General features: G+C 51.6%; 1 protein-coding gene across 3 annotated transcripts in view; it reads left to right on the forward strand.

Annotated features, from left to right (window-relative positions):
- LOC119946841 (CD48 antigen-like) overlaps positions 1–16,277 on the forward strand; it is a 20,642-nt gene extending 4,365 nt beyond the window's left edge. The window contains exons 2-7 of one of the 3 annotated variants that reach the window (XM_038768308.1): positions 8,739–9,071; positions 9,464–9,787; positions 11,609–11,770; positions 14,908–14,975; positions 15,093–15,219; positions 16,193–16,277. In XM_038768308.1, the coding sequence (XP_038624236.1) occupies positions 8,739–9,071; positions 9,464–9,787; positions 11,609–11,770; positions 14,908–14,975; positions 15,093–15,197 (992 nt within the window). In that variant the 3' untranslated portion in view covers positions 15,198–15,219; positions 16,193–16,277. The remainder of the gene's footprint in view (positions 1–8,738; positions 9,072–9,463; positions 9,788–11,608; positions 11,771–14,907; positions 14,976–15,092; positions 15,220–16,192) is intronic. The other 2 variants (XM_038768309.1, XM_038768310.1) reach the window with 2 other exon arrangements.
- Positions 16,278–16,986: the final 709 nt, after the last annotated feature.

Here is a 16,986-nt window from a genome sequence, read left to right on the forward strand (position 1 = left end):
GTTCTAAGTGCTGGGGTAATAATAATAATAATAATAATAATAATAATAATGGCATTTATTAAGGGCTTACTATTTGCAAAGCACTGTTCTAAGCACTGGGGAGGTTACAAGGTGATCAGGTTGTCCCACGGGGGGCTCACAGTCCTCATCCCCATTTTACAAATGAGGTAACTGAGGCACAGAGAAGTGAAGTGACTTGCCCAAAGTCACACAGCTGACAATTGGCGGAGCCAGGATTTGAACCCCTGACCTCTGACTCCAAAGCCCGGGCTCTTTCCACTGAGCCACGCTGCAAGGTCATCAGGTTGTCCCATGTGGGGCTCATAGGCTTCATCCCCATTTGACAGATGAGGTAACTGAGGCACGGAGAAGTGAGGTGACTTGCCCAAAGTCACCCAGCTGATAAGTGGCGGAGCCGGGATTTGAACCCACGTCCTCCGACTCCCAAGCCCGGGTTCTTTCCACTAAGCCACGCTGGTATCTCCCCCAGCGCTTAGTACAGTGCTTGACACATACTAAGCACTTAACAAATACTATTGTTGTTATTATTGTTATTAATAATAATAATAATAATGGCATTTATTAGCATTTACTATGTGCAAAGCACTGTACTAAGCGCTGGGGAGGTTACAAGGTCATCAGGTTGTCCCATGGGGGGGCTCACAGTCTTAATCCCCATTTTACAGACGAGGTCACTGAGGCCCAGAGAAGCGAAATGACTTGCCCAAAGTCACACAGTTGACAATTGGTGGAGCCGGAATTTGAACCCATGACCTCTGACTCCAAAGCCCGAGCTTTTTAGACTGTGAGCCCACTGTTGGGTAGGGACTGTCTCTACATGTTGCCAACTTGTACTTCCCAAGCGCTTAGTACGGTGCTCTGCACACAGTAAGCGCTCAATAAATACGATTGATTGATTGATTGATTTCCACTGTGCCACCCTGCTTCTCTTTATCATTATTATCATTATTATCGTTATTATTGTTAATAATAATGTCTGGCTCCAAGATTGAAAGGGTTGCAGGGAACCCGGAGGTAAGCGGGAAAAACAGGAAGAGGAACATTTGTTAATCGTGGAAGGGGATTTTCCACGGAAGAGGCTTGGATTTTCCACGGAAGAGGCTTTGAACTCCCTCCCATCCCATTAGCTGTTATTTACGGGATAAGGAGAAACCAGTCCACACCCAAATAATAATAATAATAATGTTGGGATTTGTTAAGCGCTTACTATGTGCAAAGCACTGTTCTAAGCGCTGGGGGGAACACAAGGAGATGAGGTTGTCCGACGTGGGGCTCACAGTCTTAATCCCCATTTTACAGATGAGGGAACTGAGGCACAGAGAAGTGAAGTGACTTGCCCAAGGTCACACAGCAGACATGTGGGGGAGGTGGGATTCGAAATAATGACCGCGGTACTTGCAAAGAACGTCCTATGCGCCAAGCGTTGGTCGAAGTACCGGCCTAAATGCAGCAAACGTAGACGATAAACTCACCGTGGGCAGGGAATGTGTCTGTTTATGTTGTATTGTCCTCTCCCGAGTGTTTAGTCCAGTGCTCTGCACACAGTAAGTGCTCAATAAATCCGACGGACCGACTAAAGGAGGGAGAACAGGGATTGAATCCCCATGTGACAAACGTGGCAACCGAGGCCCGGAGAAATCGTGCCCTTTTTTGTGTGGTATTAAGCGTTGAGAAGCAGGGAGCCAAACAAAGGGAGCGACGCAGAAGGGAGAGGGGGAAGAGGAGAGGAGGACTCAGTCAGGGAAGGCTTCTTGGAGGAGACGGGCCTTCGACAAGGCTTTGAAGTCGGGGAGAGCAGTTGTCCGTCGGCTTTGAGGAGGGAGGGTGTTCCCGGCCTGGCCGGAGGCCGAGGCTCGGATGAGGAAAGAAACTGAGGCCGGTTATGTTGCCAACTTGTACTTGCCAAGCGCTTAGTACAGTGCTCTGCACACAGTAAGCGCTCAATAAATACGATTGAATAATAATAATAATAATAATAATGGCATTTATTAAGCGCTTACTATGTGCAAAGCACTGTTCTAAGCGCTGGGGAAGTTACAAGGTGATCAGGTTGTCCCACGAGGGGCTCACAGTCTTCATCCCCAGTTTACAGATGAGGGAACTGAGGCCCAGAGAAGTGACTTGCCCAAAGTCACCCAGCTGACCAGTTGCGGAGCCAGGATTTGAACCCATGACCTCTGACTCCAAAGCCCAGGCTCTTTCCACTGAGCCACGCTGTTTCTCTAGTGAATGACTGAATGAAATTGAATGAATGAATGAGACCCAGATAAGTGAAGTGACTTGCCCAAAGTCACCCAGCTGACAAGTGGCGGAGCCAGGATTTGAACCCATGACCTCTGACTCCAAAGCACGGGCTCTTTCCACTGAACCATGCTGCTTCTCTAATAAATTATTGAATGAAATTGAATGAATGAATGAATGAGGCCCAAAGAAGTTGTTTTCTCTGTGGTATTTGTTAAGCATTATGTGCCAAGCACTGTACTAAGCACTGCTGTAGATACAAAGGTCATCAGGTCCCACCCGGGGCTCACGTGGGAGGAAGAACAGGTATTGAATCCCCATTCTGCAGATGAGAGAACTGAGGCACAGAGAAGGTATTTTTTTTTTTGTTCTTGTAACACTACCTGTTAAGCACTTACTACGTGCCAGGCACTGTGCTGAGCTCTGGGGTGACAGAAGCTAATCCGGTCCATCTTCTACATGGGGCTGGCTCGGTGGCCCGGGCTTGGGAGTCAGAGGTCATGGGTTCGAATCCCGGCTCCGCCGCTTGTCAGCTGGGTGACTTTGGGCAAGTCACTTCACTTCCCTGGGCCTCGGTTACCTCATCTGGAAAATGGGGATTAATACTGTAAGCCCCACGTGGGACAACTTCACCACCTTGTATCCTCCCCAGCACTTTGAACAGTGCTTTGCACATAGTAAGCACTTAACAAATGCCATCATTGTTATTATTATTATTATTATTATTATGGGGCTTCCAGTCAATCCCCATTCTACGGATGAGGTAACTGAGGCCCAGAGAAGACTATGCGACTTGCCCAAGGCCACGCAGCGGACAAGCGGCAGAGCCAGAATTAGAACCCAGATCCTTTTGTCGCTCGGACTCTAGCCACTAGGCCATACTACTTCCCGTCATCTGACATTGTCAGCTGTGTGACTTTGGGCAAGTCACTTCACTTCCCTGGGCCTTGGTTACCTCATCTGTAAAATGGGGATGAAGACTGGGAGCCCCACGTGGGACAACCTGACCACCTTGAAACCTCCCCAGAGCTTAGAACAGTGCTTTGCACATAGTAAGCGCTTAATAAATGCCATTATCATTATTATTATTATTATCTGATCATTTCTCTTTCTGCTCCTCTTTCGCCCTCGGCCTCCTCCTCTGTCCTCTCTTGCAAAGACCCATCCATTCAGCACCGATGTATGGATGGACGGATGGAAGGATGGATGGATGGATGGATGGATGGATGGATGGATGGATGGATGGATGGATGGATGGAAGGATGATGAATGGATGGATGGATGGATGGATGGATGGAAGGATGGATGGATGGATGGATGGAATGCCATCTAAGAAACCGTTCCAGGACACCTGTCTGGGCGGGGGCCTTTTGGATGAGCTAATCCCTGAAATTCCCCCTGACCGAGTGGACTTTCCTTCCCCTCAAAATGCCCAAATTTCCCTCTTCCTCCCCGAGGTTTGGCTAACGGGACTGGTCAATGCTAACCTTCTCACCGGGCCTCCATCTCGTCCGTCTCACCGCCAACCCCTGACCCACATCCTGCCTCCGGCCTGGAACGCCCTCCCTCCTCATATTCTACAGACCGTGACTCTCCCCTCCCTCAAAGCCCATCTCCCGGAAGGAAGGAAGGAAGGAAGGAAGGAAGGAAGGAAGGAAGGGAGGAAGGGAGTGATGGAAAGTAGGAAAGGAAGGAAGGAAGGAAGGAAGGAAGGAAGGAAGGAAGGAAGGAAGGAAGGAAGGAAGGAAGGAAGGAAGGGAGGAAGAGAGTGAGGGAAAGTAGGGAACGAAGGAAGGAAGGATGGAAGGAAGGAAGGAAGAGGGGAGTGTTGTGAGGGATGGGTGTGGAGGAAGTGGGTTTGGAAGTTGTGAGGAACACATCTGGTGGGGAAGTGAGAAGAAGAAGAAGAAGAAGAAGAGAACAGCAAAGTGAGATGGGGAAACTGAGGCCGAAGAGCTTTGAACTGAGTGGTGAGGAGCTTGGTTAGGGGCTGGAGAAGGGGAGAGGTGCCCCAAACTGGGCAGAGGACAGATTACTTATTTTGCAGTCTGTCTCCCCACTTCTAGGCTGTCAGCCCGGAGTGGGCGGGGATTGTCTCTTGCTGAATTGTCCTCTCTCAAGCGCTTAGGACAATGCTCTGCACACAGTAAGCGCTCAATAAATATGACTGAATGAATGAATGAATCCGCGAGGGTAGGAGGGGAGAGGATGGAGGTGGGGAGACAGGCTGGTGAAGTGAGTTAACCGGATATTAGCCATAAAGTTGGGATATTACAGCCATATGTTATGGCTATAATTATCACCCCCACCCTTTTCATTCGTTCATTTATTCAATCGTATTTATTGAGCGCTTATAGTGCACAGAGCACTGGACTAAGCACTTGGGGGGACTAGTCCCCCTTCTAGACTGTGAGCCCACTGTTGGGTAGGGACCATCTCTATATGTTGCCAACTTGGACTACCCAAGCGCTTAGTCCAGTGCTCTGCACACAGTAAGCGCTCAATAAATATGATTGATTGGAAAGTACGATTCAACAATAGAGTTCTCCCCACACTTCCTGCCTCTGGATGTTTCTGGATTTTTTTTATGGTTTTTGTTAAGCACTTACTATGTGCCGGGAACTGTACTAAGCGCTGGGGTGGATACAAGCTAATCAGGTTGGACACAGACCCTGTCCCTTCACTGCTGTGAAGCAGCTGGCTCAGTGGAAAGAGTCAGAGGTCATGGGTTCAAATCCCGGCTCCGCCAATTGTCAGCTGTGTGACTTTGGGCAAGTCACTTCACTTCTCTGGGCCTCAGTTCCCTCATCTGGAAAACGGGGGCGAAGACTGTGAGCCGCCCGTGGGGCAACCTGATCACCTTGTAACCTCCCCAGCGCTTAGAACAGTGCTTTGCACATAGTAAGCGCTTAATAAATGCCATTATGATGATGATGATGATGATGATGTAAAACTCAGGTGTAGCCTGGGAATCAGAGGGACCTGGGTTCTAAACCTGACTCGGCCACTTGTCTGCTAGGTGACCTTAGGCAAGTCACTTCACTTCTCTGAGCCTCAACTGAGCTCGTCTGTAAAATGGGGATGAAGATCGTGTGCCCCCCACAGGGGACGGGGACTGTGTCCTTCCTCTCCCCCTCGTCCCCCTCTCCATCCCCCCATCTTACCTCCTTCCCTTCCCCACAGCACCTGTATATATGTATATATGTTTGTACATATATATTACTCTATTTATTTATTTATTTTACTTGTACATATCTATTCTATTTATTTTATTTTGCTAGTATGTTTGGTTTTGTTCTCTGTCTTCCCCTTTTAGACTGTGAGCCCACTGTTGGGTAGGGACTGTCTCTATGTGTTGCCAACTTGTACTTCCCAAGCGCTTAGTACAGTGCTCTGCACACCGTAAGTGCTCAATAAATACGATTGATGATGATGATGATGACGACTGTGTCTAACCGGATTAGCTTGTATCTCCCCCAACGCATAGTACAGTGCCTGGCACGTAGCAAGCGCTTAACAAATACCACAAAAAAGGAAAAAAAAGAAAGAAAGAACATTCAACCGAGAGTTGGGGGAGCTGAGCTCTGACCCCACTTCCTGCTGTGTGACTTAGGGCAAGTCGCTTCACTTCTCTGGGCCTCAGTTCCCTCATCTGTAAAATGGGGATGAAGACTGGGAGCCCCATGGGGGACAGGGACTGTGTCCAACCTGATTAATAATAATAATGATGGCATTTATTAAGCACTTACTATGCGCAAAGCACTGTTCTAAGCACTGAGGAGGTTACAACGTGATCAGGTTGTCCCACGGCGGGGGGCGGGGGGGGGGGGGGGGCGCTCACAGTCTTAATCCCCATTTTACAGATGAGGGAACTGAGGCACAGAGACACAGTTTGGACACAGTCCTGTCCCGTGTGGGGCTCACAGTCTCCATCCCCATTTTACAGATGAGGTAGAGGGAGAAAGTCATGGTGATGGAGAAGGGAGTGGGAAAAGAGGACAAGAGGGAGTAATCAGGGAAGGCCTCCCGGAGGAGATGGGTCTTCAATCTTTGAAGAGAGGGGGAGAGTAATTAGTGCTTAAAGTAGTTTCTGGAACATAGCGAGTATGGAACAGATGCCATAAAAATACATAAATAAATGAAAGAACATCCTCCCAAGAGTCAGAGGAGCTGAGTTATAACCCCGCTGCCTGCGGGGTGACCTTGGGCAAGTCACTTAACTTCTCCGTGCCTCGGTTTCCTCCTCTGTAAAATGGGGATGAAATCCCTGCCCCCCCCTCCCTTTAGGCTATGAGTCCCTCGCAGGCCAGGCACTGTGTTTCAATCCAGCCCTTGGCATATACTGAGTTCATATTGGGCCAGCCATTAGTAATAATAATAAAAATAATAGTAATAATAATCGTGGTATTTGTTAAGCGCTTACTATGTGGCGAGCACTGTATGAGGCGCTGGGGGAGATACAAGTAAATTGGATCGAACGGAAGTCCCTGTCCCCCCGCCAGGCTTCATCCCCATCTGTCTCCCCCTTCTAGACTGTAAGCCCACTGTTGGGTAGGGACCGTCTCTAGATGTTGCCAACCTGTCCTTCCTAAGCGCTTAGTACAGTGCTGTGCACACAGTAAGCGCTCAATAAATATGATTGAATGAATGAATGAATATGTATCTATGTTTGTACGTATTTATTACTCTATTTTACTTGTACATATTCTATTTATTTTATTTTGTTAATATGTTTTGTTTTGTTGTCTGTCCCCCCCTTCTAGACTGTGAGCCCGCTGTTGGGTAGGGCCAGTCTCTAGATGTTGCCAACCTGTCCTTCCCAAGCGCTTAGTCCAGTGCTCTGCACACAGTAAGCGCTCAATAAATACGATTGAATGAATGAATTTGACAGACGAGGGAACTGAGGCCCAGAGAAGTGAAGTGACTTACCCACGGTCACACGGCAGACAAGTGGCGGAGCCGGGATGAGAATCCTGAGAGCTGCTTCTCCAATAATTATTATTATGGAATGTATTAAGCGCTTACATCGAGGAGCAAGCTCTGGAGGGGAGGTCGACTCTCTTCCCCCCTTCCAAGCCCTACTGAGAGCTCACCTCCTCCAGGAGGCCTTCCCAGACTGAGCCCCCCTTTTCCTCCGCTCCTCTTCCTCTCCCCATCACCCCGACTCCCTCCCTCTGCTCTACCCCCTTCCCCGCCCCACAACACTGCTGTATATTTGTACATATTTATTACTCTATTTTACGAATGATGTGTATATGGAGAAGCAGCGTGGCTCAGTGGAAAGAGCCCGGGCTCTGGAGTCAGAGGTCATGGGTTCAAATCCCGGCTCCGCCACTTGTCAGCTGTGCGACTTTGGGCAAGTCACTTCACTTCTCTGGGCCTCAGTTCCCTCATCTGTCAAATGGGGATGAAGACTGGGAGCCCCCTGGGCGACAACCTGATCACCTTGTGACCTCCCCAGAGCTTAGAACAGTGCTTTGCACATTGTAAGCACTTAATAAATGCCATTATTATTATTATATCTATAATTCTGTTTACTACTTTGATGCTATGGATGCCTGTCTACTTGTTTTGTTTTGTCGTCTGTCTCCCCCCCTTCTAATAATAATAATAATAATGGCATTTATGAAGCGATTACTATGTGCAGAGCACTGTTTTAAGCGCTGGACTGTGAGCCCGTTGTTGGGTAGCGATTGTCACTATCTGCGGCCGAACTGGACTTTCCAAGCGTTTAGTCCAGTGCTCTGCACACAGTAAGAGCTCACTAAATACGATTGAGTGAATAGGAGACGGTCAGAGGGGACCCTGTCTTATCTTGAGGTCAGAGTCTACGAGGGAGGGAGAGCCGAGGTCCCATCCCCATTTGACAGATGAAGAAAGCGAGGCCCAGAGCGGTCGCCCGAGGTGAGAGAGCAGGCCAGCCGCACGGCCTAGAGAAACCCGCAGATCTCAGCCGGGCCCCTCACATGTGGCCGTGGTTCTGGCTCAGTTTCCCGTGGGAACGGGTTCTCTATAAATATGGCGTCTGCGGGGGTTGGTTTTCGGGGGGTCGGGGCTGCAGCTGCTGAGACCGGGGGCGTGCTGAGGTCAGACCCCCGCTCCCCTCGACATCCTGGGGTGGAGAGTGAGGCCCAGAGAGGGGGAGGAGCTGGCCCAGGGCCGCACAGCGTCTGCAGGCCGAGGCGGAACGGGAACCCACAATCGAGCGGCCTGCCCGCTGCTCGCTCTTTGCAGCTCTCGCCTGGCCGCCTGCCTGGGCCCCCGCTTGTCCCCACCTGCTCCCCTCCTTCCGGGGGTCCCCCCGCGCCCCGGCCCACCTGCTCCCCTTCCTCTCTGGGCCGCCCCCCCCAATGCTCACGGTTAGAAGTTGGGCCCTGTGGCGACCCCTGGGCCGGCAGTTTCCTGTGTCCCCCTCCCACCCTCCCGCCTGGCGGCTGGGTCGCCCCGTCAATGAGGGTCCATCCCTTATGTCGTAGGTGCCTGGATCGTTGGGGCGCAGGGGCCCCCCATGAACCACACGCGGGGAGACTCCGTCCTCTTCCCCCTAAGCGTCTCCGTGACCTCCGACTTACGGGCGGTCGAATGGACCTTCGTGACCAAGAAGCAGGATATCGTGGAGCTCCAGGCCGGGCCCCAGGAGGTCTTGCCCACCTGGATCCAGGAGAGATACAAACAGAGGGTCCACAATGTCGCCGGGATCTCCCTGAGTTTGCTGGATGTGACCCCTGAGGACAGCGGCACCTACGAGGCCCAAGTCAAATTCCAATCAGGAACGGTCCAGAAGCAGCAATTCACCCTCGCGGTGTACGGTGAGAGAGGGGCTCGGGGGGTGGGGGGACCCTCTGCCGGGCTGGACGCCGAGGACGGGCTGGCTGGCAGTCACCTCGCCGTCCGGCCCGCGGTGAGTTGCCTCACCCTGGGTCCCCCCTGTAGCCGAGGTCAAGCTGTCCCCTCTCCCCCCATCACCTTGTGCCTCAGTATCCACCTCATTTTCCCCACCCCATTATCCCCTCCTGGGCCACAGAGACTAGAAGCAGAGGAACCGTCACCTTGCCGGCCCTCGCCTCCCCTTTCCCTGCCTCGGTTTCCCCCTCCACCAACCGGGGGCATCCTCCCAGTCTCCACATCAGTGAGGGCGAGGGGTCGGGGGTCCCCATGGGGCGGCTCCCCCAGGCCCTGACCCCCGCTGCCTCTCTGTCAGAGCCGGTCCCCGTCCCCGAGATCCATCGGCGGCCCGCAAGCCGGGCCTCGGCCTGGTGCAACGTGACTCTGGAGTGTCGGCTCCCGGGGGCGGGAGAGGGGGCGGCCGTGACCGTGAGCTGGAGGAGGGGGGACCCCCCGGAGGAGCTGGCGGCGGCGGAGCGGCGGGGGCTGTCCCCCGACCACCGGACCCTCAGCCTGGCCCTGCCTTTGCCCCGTCCCAACATCACCTCCTTCACCTGCCTGGCCCGCTCTCCCGCCCAGGAGAGAAGCGCCTCCATCCAACTCGGGGACCCCTGCGCCTCACCGGACTCCTCCACTAAAGGTACCCAGCGTTTCGAATTAATTTGGGGGTCCCCACATCATCCTGCCGTCGAACCTGAGGAAGACCCTGGGGGTGTCTCCTCCCACGCCTGCCCCAACCCCCATGGGCATCGGGTGACCTCTGCCTTGGTGATTCATTCATTCAATCGTATTTATTGAGCGCTTACTGTGTGCAGAGCACTGTACCAAGCGCATGGGAAGGACAAGTTGGCAACATATAGAGACGGTCCCTACCATCATTCTGATTGGCCAAACAGTAATAATAATAATAATGATGATGGCATTTGTTAAGCGCTTACTATGTGCCAAGCACCGTTCTAAGCATTGGGCTCACAGTCTAGAAGGGGGAGATATCTATCCCATTGCTTAGTACAGTGTTTGATCCATCGTAAGTGCTTAACAAATACCACAATTATTATCGCTGTCTTTATTATCAATCACTGGTCTTCATTCAATCGTATTTATTGAGCGCTCACTGTGTGCAGAGCACTGGACTAAGCCCTTGAATTTTAATTGAGCACTTACTACGTGCTGAGCAAAGTACAACAGAATTAGTAGACCCATTCCCTTCCTAATAATGAGTTTACAGTCTAGAAGACTATTATTATTATTGCTCATTCATTCATTCATTCAATCATATTTATTGAGCGCTTACTGTGTGCAGAGCACTGCACTAAGCGCTTGGGAAGTCCAAGTTGGCAGCATATAGAGACGGTCCCTATCCAACAGCGGGCTCACAGTCTAGAAGGGAGAGACAGACAACAAAACAAAACATATTAACAAAATAAAAGAAATAGAATAAATAGTACAAATAAAATAAATAAATAAATACATACATTGTTAGGAAGCCGTAGGGCATAGCAGCTAGAGCACGAGACTGGGAGTCAGAAGGTCATGGGTTCTAATCCTGACTCTGCCGCTTGCCTTGGGCAAGTCGCTTCGCTTCTCTGGGCCTCGGTTCCCTCATCTGGAAAATAATAATCATAATAATGGCATTTGTTAAGCGCTTACGATGTGCAAAGCACTGTTCTAAGCACTGGGGGGGATACGAGTTGATCAGGTTGTCCCGCGTGGGGCTTACAGGCATCCTCCCCATTTTACAGATGAGGTAACTGAGGCCCAGAGAAGTGACTTGTCCAACGTCACACAGCGGACATGTGGCGGAGCCGGGATTCGAACCCATGCCCTCTGACGCCAAAGCCCGGGCTCTTTCCACTGAGCCACGCTGCTTCTCTGAGGATAATAATAATAATAATAATAATAATAATGTTGGCATTTGTTAAGCGCTTACTATGTGCAAAGCACTGTTCTAAGCACTGGGGGGATACATGGTGATCAGGTTGTCCCACGTGGGGCTCACAGTCTTAATCCCCATTTTACAGGTGAGGGAACTGAGGCTCAGAGAAGTGAAGTGACTTTCCCAAGGTCACACAGCAGACATGTGGTAGAGCCGGGATTCGAACCCATGCCCTCCGATTCCAAAGCCCGGGCTCTTTCCGCTGAGCCACGCTGCTTCTCTGAGGATGAGGATGGAGACTGTGAGCCCCACGTGGGGCAGGGATTGGGTCCGACCTGATTTGCTTGTTTCCACCCCAGGGCTTAAAACAGGGTGTGGCACAGAGTAAGAGCTTAACAAATACCATTATTATTATTATTATTATTATTATTATTATTAGCAGACTCATGGAAGCTGTCACTGACCGACCCTCGAAACCATCTTCTCTCTCCTTGCAATCCTCCCGCTCTGCCCCTCTCCCCACCCCCACCCCCTCTCCATCCCTGACCCCTGACCTCTGACCCCTGACCCCCCCCCTCCCCCCAGCCCCCCAGCCCCTGACTCCGAACTATGGGATTGCAGTTCCCGAGAGCTGGAAGTACATGATCGGAATATTACCTCCCATGATCCTGGTGACCCTCGGGGCCGCACTGTGGTTCTGGAAAAAGAAGAAGAAGAAGAAGAGGAAGAAGGCGTCGGCCGGGAGAGGTAAGCGACACCCCGTCGCCCCACAATAATAATAATAATGGCATTTATTAAGCGCTTACTACGTGCCAAGCACTGTTCTAAGCGCTGGGGAGGCTACAAGGTGATCGGGTTGTCCCCCGGGGGGCTCCCAGTCTTCATCCCCATTTGACAGATGAGGTCACTGAGGCCCAGAGAAGTGAAGTGGCTGGCCCAAAGTCACCCAGCTGAAAAGTGGCGGAGCCGGGATTTGAACCCATGACCTGTGACTCCAAAGCCCGGGCTCTTTCCACTGAGCCACGCTGCTTCTCTCCTGCAAGGAGCCTAGCTCTCAGGGCTCCGGAGCCCCCAGCTCCCCGCCCCATGCGTGCGTAGAGAAGCAGTGTGGCCCAGTGGTTAGAGCCCGGCCCCGGGAGTCATTCATTCAATCATATTTATTCATTCATTCAATCGTATTTATTGAGCGCTTACTGTGTGCAGAGCACTGTACTAAGCGCTTGGGAGGTCCAAGTTGGAAGCATATGGAGGCGGTCCCTACCCAACAACAAGCTCACGGTCTAGTGGGGGAGACAGACATTAATACAAATAGATAAAACAATAAATTACAGATAGATACATAGGTGCTGTGGGGAGTCATTCATTCAATCGTATTTATTGAGCGCTTACTGTGTGCAGGGCACTGTACTAAGCGCTTCGGAAGTCCAAGTTGGCAACATATACCTCTCTTCCTCCCTTCAAGGCCCTGCTGAGAGCTCACCTCCTCCAGGAGGCCTTCCCAGACTGAGCCCCTTCCTTCCTCTCCCCCTCGTCCCCCTCTCCATCCCCCCAATTTACCTCCTTCCCTTCCCCACAGCACCTGTATATATGTATATGTGGTTGTACATATTTATTACTCTATTTATTTATTTATTTTACTTGTACATATCTATCCTATTTATTTTATTTTGTTGGTATGTTTGGTTTTGTTCTCTGTCTCCCCCTTTTAGACTGTGAGCCCACTGTTGGGTAGGGACTGTCTCTATGTGTTGCCAATTTGTACTTCCCAAGCGCTTAGTACAGTGCTCTGCACATAGTAAGCGCTCAATAAATACGATTGATGATGATGATGATGATGATATAGAGACGGTCCCTACCCAACAGCGGGCTCACAGTCTAGAAGGACCTGGGTTATTTATGATGGCATTTATTAAGTGCTTACTATGTGCAAAGCACTGTTCTAAGCGCTGGGGAGGTTACAAGGTGATCAGGTGGTCCCACGGGGGGGCTCCCAGTCTTCATCCCCATTTTACAGATGAGGTCACTGAGGCCCAGAGAAGTGAAGCGACTTGCCCAAGGTCACACAGCTGACAATCGGTGGAGCCGGGATTTGAACCCATGACCTCTGACTCCAAAGCCCGGGCTCTTTCCACTGAGCCACGCTGCTTCTCATCCCAGCTCTGCCGCTCGCCTGCTGTGTGACCCTGGGCTACTCACTTCCCTCCTCCGGCCCTCGGTTACCTCGGTACATTTGAAGTCCAAGTTGGCAACATATAGAGACGGTCCCTACCCAACAGTGAGCTGTGTGACTTTGGGCAAGTCACTTCACTTCTCTGGGCCTCAGTGACCTCAGCTGTAAAATGGGGATTAAGACTGGGAGCCCCACATGGGACAACCTGATCACCTTGTATCCTCCCCAGCGCTTAGAACAGGGCTTTGCACATAGTAAGCACTTAACAAATGCCATCATTATTATTATCTACTGCGACGCTTAGTACAGTGCCCCGCACGGTGAACCGGGCCGCATAGATAGGAGAACGGGGGGGCTGGGGGAGGGGTCCGCTTGGGCTGCTGGAGGAAGGGGAGATTCTAGACTGTGAGCCCACTGGTGGGTAGGGACTGTCTCTATATGTTGCCAACTTGTACTTCCCAAGCGCTTAGTACAGTGCTCTGCACACAGTAAGCGCTCAATAAATACAACTGAATGAATGAATGAATGGGGGGGGCTTCGGGACACAGATCCTGCTGGGGGTGGATTTGGGGGTTTGGACGGCTGTGACCCTCCCCAAACATCCCTTTCTAGTCTGTCTTCCCCTCTAGACTATAAGCTCGCTGTGGACAGAGAATGTGGCTGTTTATTATTATTATTAATTATTATTATTATTATTTATCAATAATAATAATTAATAATAATAATAATAATGGCCATTGTTAAGTGCTTACTATGTGTAAGCGCTGGGGGGGTTACAAGGTGATCAGGTGGTCCCACGGGGGGCTCACAGTCTTCATCCCCATTTGACAGATGAGGTCACTGAGGCTCAGAGAATAATAATTGTTAAGCGCTTACTATGTGCCAAGCACTGTTCTAAGCGCTGGGGGGCATCCAAGGTGATCAGGTTGTCCCACGGGGGGCTCACAGTCTTAATCCTCATTTTGTAGATGAGGGAACTGAGGCTCAGAGAATAGTAATTGTTAAGCACTTACTATGTGCCAAGCACTGTTCTAAGCGCTGGGGGGGATACAAGGTGATCAGGTGGTCCCACGGGGGGCTCACAGTCTTAATCCTCATTTTGTAGATGAGGGAACTGAGGCTCAGAGAATAATAATTGTTAAGCGCTTACTATGTGCCAAGCACTGTTCTAAGTGCTGGGGGGGATACAAGGTGATCAGGTTGTCCCACGGGTGGGGCTCACAGTCTTCATCCCCATTTGACAGATGAGGTCACTGAGGCTCAGAGAATAATAATTGTTAAGCGCTTACTATGTGCCAAGCACTGTTCTAAGCGCTGGGGGAATACAAGGTGATCAGGTTGTTCCACGGGGTGGGGGGCTTACAGTCTTAATCCTCATTTTGCAGATGAGGGAACGGAGGCTCAGAGAAGCAAAGTGACTTGCCCAAGGTCACACAGCAGACATGCGGCTGGGTAGGGACCATCTCTAGATGTTGCGAACTTGGACTTCCCAAGCGCTTAGTCCAGTGCTCCGCACCCAGTAAGCGCTCAATAAATACGATTGAATGAATGAATGAATGCGGCGGAGCTGGGATTAGAACCCTTGACCTCTGACTCCCAAGCCCGGGCCCTTTCCACTGAGTTAGTGTAGTGTGCTCTCCCAAGCGTTTAGTACAGTGCTCGATAAGCATGACGGGATGAATGAATGAATGAATCACCGGGATCTGTCCCTCAGAAGTCGGCGACACAGAAGTTTACTACGCCGAGCTGAGACCACCCAACCGCCCCGTGGACTACTACCAGGTGGGTTTGGGGGGGTGGTCCCGTCCCTCGGGGTCCCCCGGGACCCCCAGACGCGGGCGATGCCCAGAGCGTACTGGACCCCCCAGCCTGAGCCCCCTCGATCTCTCGCCCCGGCAGGAAGTGGGCCGAGGCGGCCCATCGGCCGAGAGCCGGAACCCGCCGTCGACCATCTACAGCGAGATCCAGAGATTTCCCGCCAGACCCCCGCGGAGGAAGACGTAGCGGCCCCGGCCACGCGGATCCGGTAACCATTCAATCAATCAGTCGTATTTATTGAGCGCTTACTGTGTGCCGAGCACTGTACTAAGTGCTTGGGGAGTACAAGCGAGTGTAGTGCTTTGTTTTGTTGTCTGCCTCCCCCTTCTCGACTGTGAGCCCGCTGTTGGGTAGGGACCGTCTCTAGATGTTGCCCACTTGTACGTCCCAAGTGCCTAGTACATTGCTCAGCACACAGTAAGCGCTCAATAAATACGATTGAATGAATGAATGAATAGCGTACACTACAGTACACCCAGAATCCCCCCCACAGAAAGCCTAGTGATTGGGATATTCAGTTCCCTCATCTGTAAAATGGGGATTAAGACTGTGAGCCCCACATGTGGGACAACGTGACCACCTTGTATCCCCCCAGCGCTTAGAACAGTGCTTTGCACATAGTAAGCACTTAACAAGTGCCGTCATTATTATATTCGTTAAGTGCCTCCTCTGTGCCAAGCACTGTGGTAAGCCCTGGGGTAGAGACGAGATAATAACAATAACCGTGGCCGTCGTTAAGGGCTTACTACGGGCCGGGCACTGTACTAAGCACTGGGGTGGAGACGAGCAAATCGGGTTGGACGCGGTCCCCCGTGGGGCTCGCCGTCTCAATGCCCATTTTGCAGACGAGGGAACTGAGGCAGGCAGAAGCGACTTGCCCAGGGTCGCCCAGCAGACGGGTGGCGGAGCCGGGATTAGAACCCGGGTCCTCTGACCCCCCAGGCCCCAAGTTCTTTCCATTAGGCCGCGCCGCTTCTCTGTGTTACATTGGAAATTTTGATTTTTAGTGTCCGTCTCCTTTCTGTCAAGAAGTGGTGTTTGTCAGTACACCCAGTCCTATTTATTGAGCGCCTACCGTGGGTAAAGCGCTGGACTGAGCGCTCGGGAGAGTCCAACGTGAGTTGCTCCCTGACCCCCAAGGAGGTGACAGTCTGGGTAAGTGTCCCCTTCCTGTCTCTCAGACCCTCAGGCCTCGAGCGGACACATCCAACCCCTTCGGAAAAAGTTTCACCCTCCTGGACCGCCGACAAATTACGAACCCTGGCTGCATCGCTGAAGGTCGCGGGGGACTTGTGTTTTGGAGGGGGGTGCTGACGTGTGGCTGGGTGGGGGGGGGATCACGAGGAAGTCTTCCCGGCTGCGACCCTCCCGGCCTGTAAGTAGCTTCTCCCCCTTCCTCCCGGGCCCGTCTCCCTCCTCAGCCCCCCCCCAACCCTGCACCCGGAAGGTCATGAGTTCTAATCCCGGCTCCGCCACTCGTCTGCTGGGTGACCTCAGGCAAGTCACGTCGCTTCTCTGGGCCTCGGTTGCCTCATCTGGAAAATGGGGATTAAGACCGTGAGCCCCATGTGGGACAACCTGATCACCGTGTAACCTCCCCAGCGCTTAGAACAGTGCTTCGCACATAGTAAGCGCTTAATAAATGCCATTATTATTATTATTATTAAGTCACGTCGCTTCTCTGGGCCTCATCTGAAGACTGTGAGCCTCATGGGGGGCAACCCAACCACCTTGTATCTACCCCAGCGCTTAGTGCTTGGTACATAGTAAGCGCTTAACAAAAAAGGAAAAAACGAACAAAATAACCCCTCCCCACCCAACTTCCACCCGCGGGAATCGGAAGGTCGTTCTCCCATAAACTTCCTCCTCCGGGTACATCGGCCGGAGGAGGTCATCATCATCACCAATCGTATTTATTGAGCGCTTACTATGTGCAGAGCACTGTACTAAGCGCTTGGGACGTACAAATTGGCAA

The sequence above is a fragment of the Tachyglossus aculeatus genome, chromosome Y4 (genome assembly GCF_015852505.1).
Source record: "Tachyglossus aculeatus isolate mTacAcu1 chromosome Y4, mTacAcu1.pri, whole genome shotgun sequence".
Classification (NCBI taxonomy): Eukaryota; Metazoa; Chordata; class Mammalia; order Monotremata; family Tachyglossidae; genus Tachyglossus; species Tachyglossus aculeatus.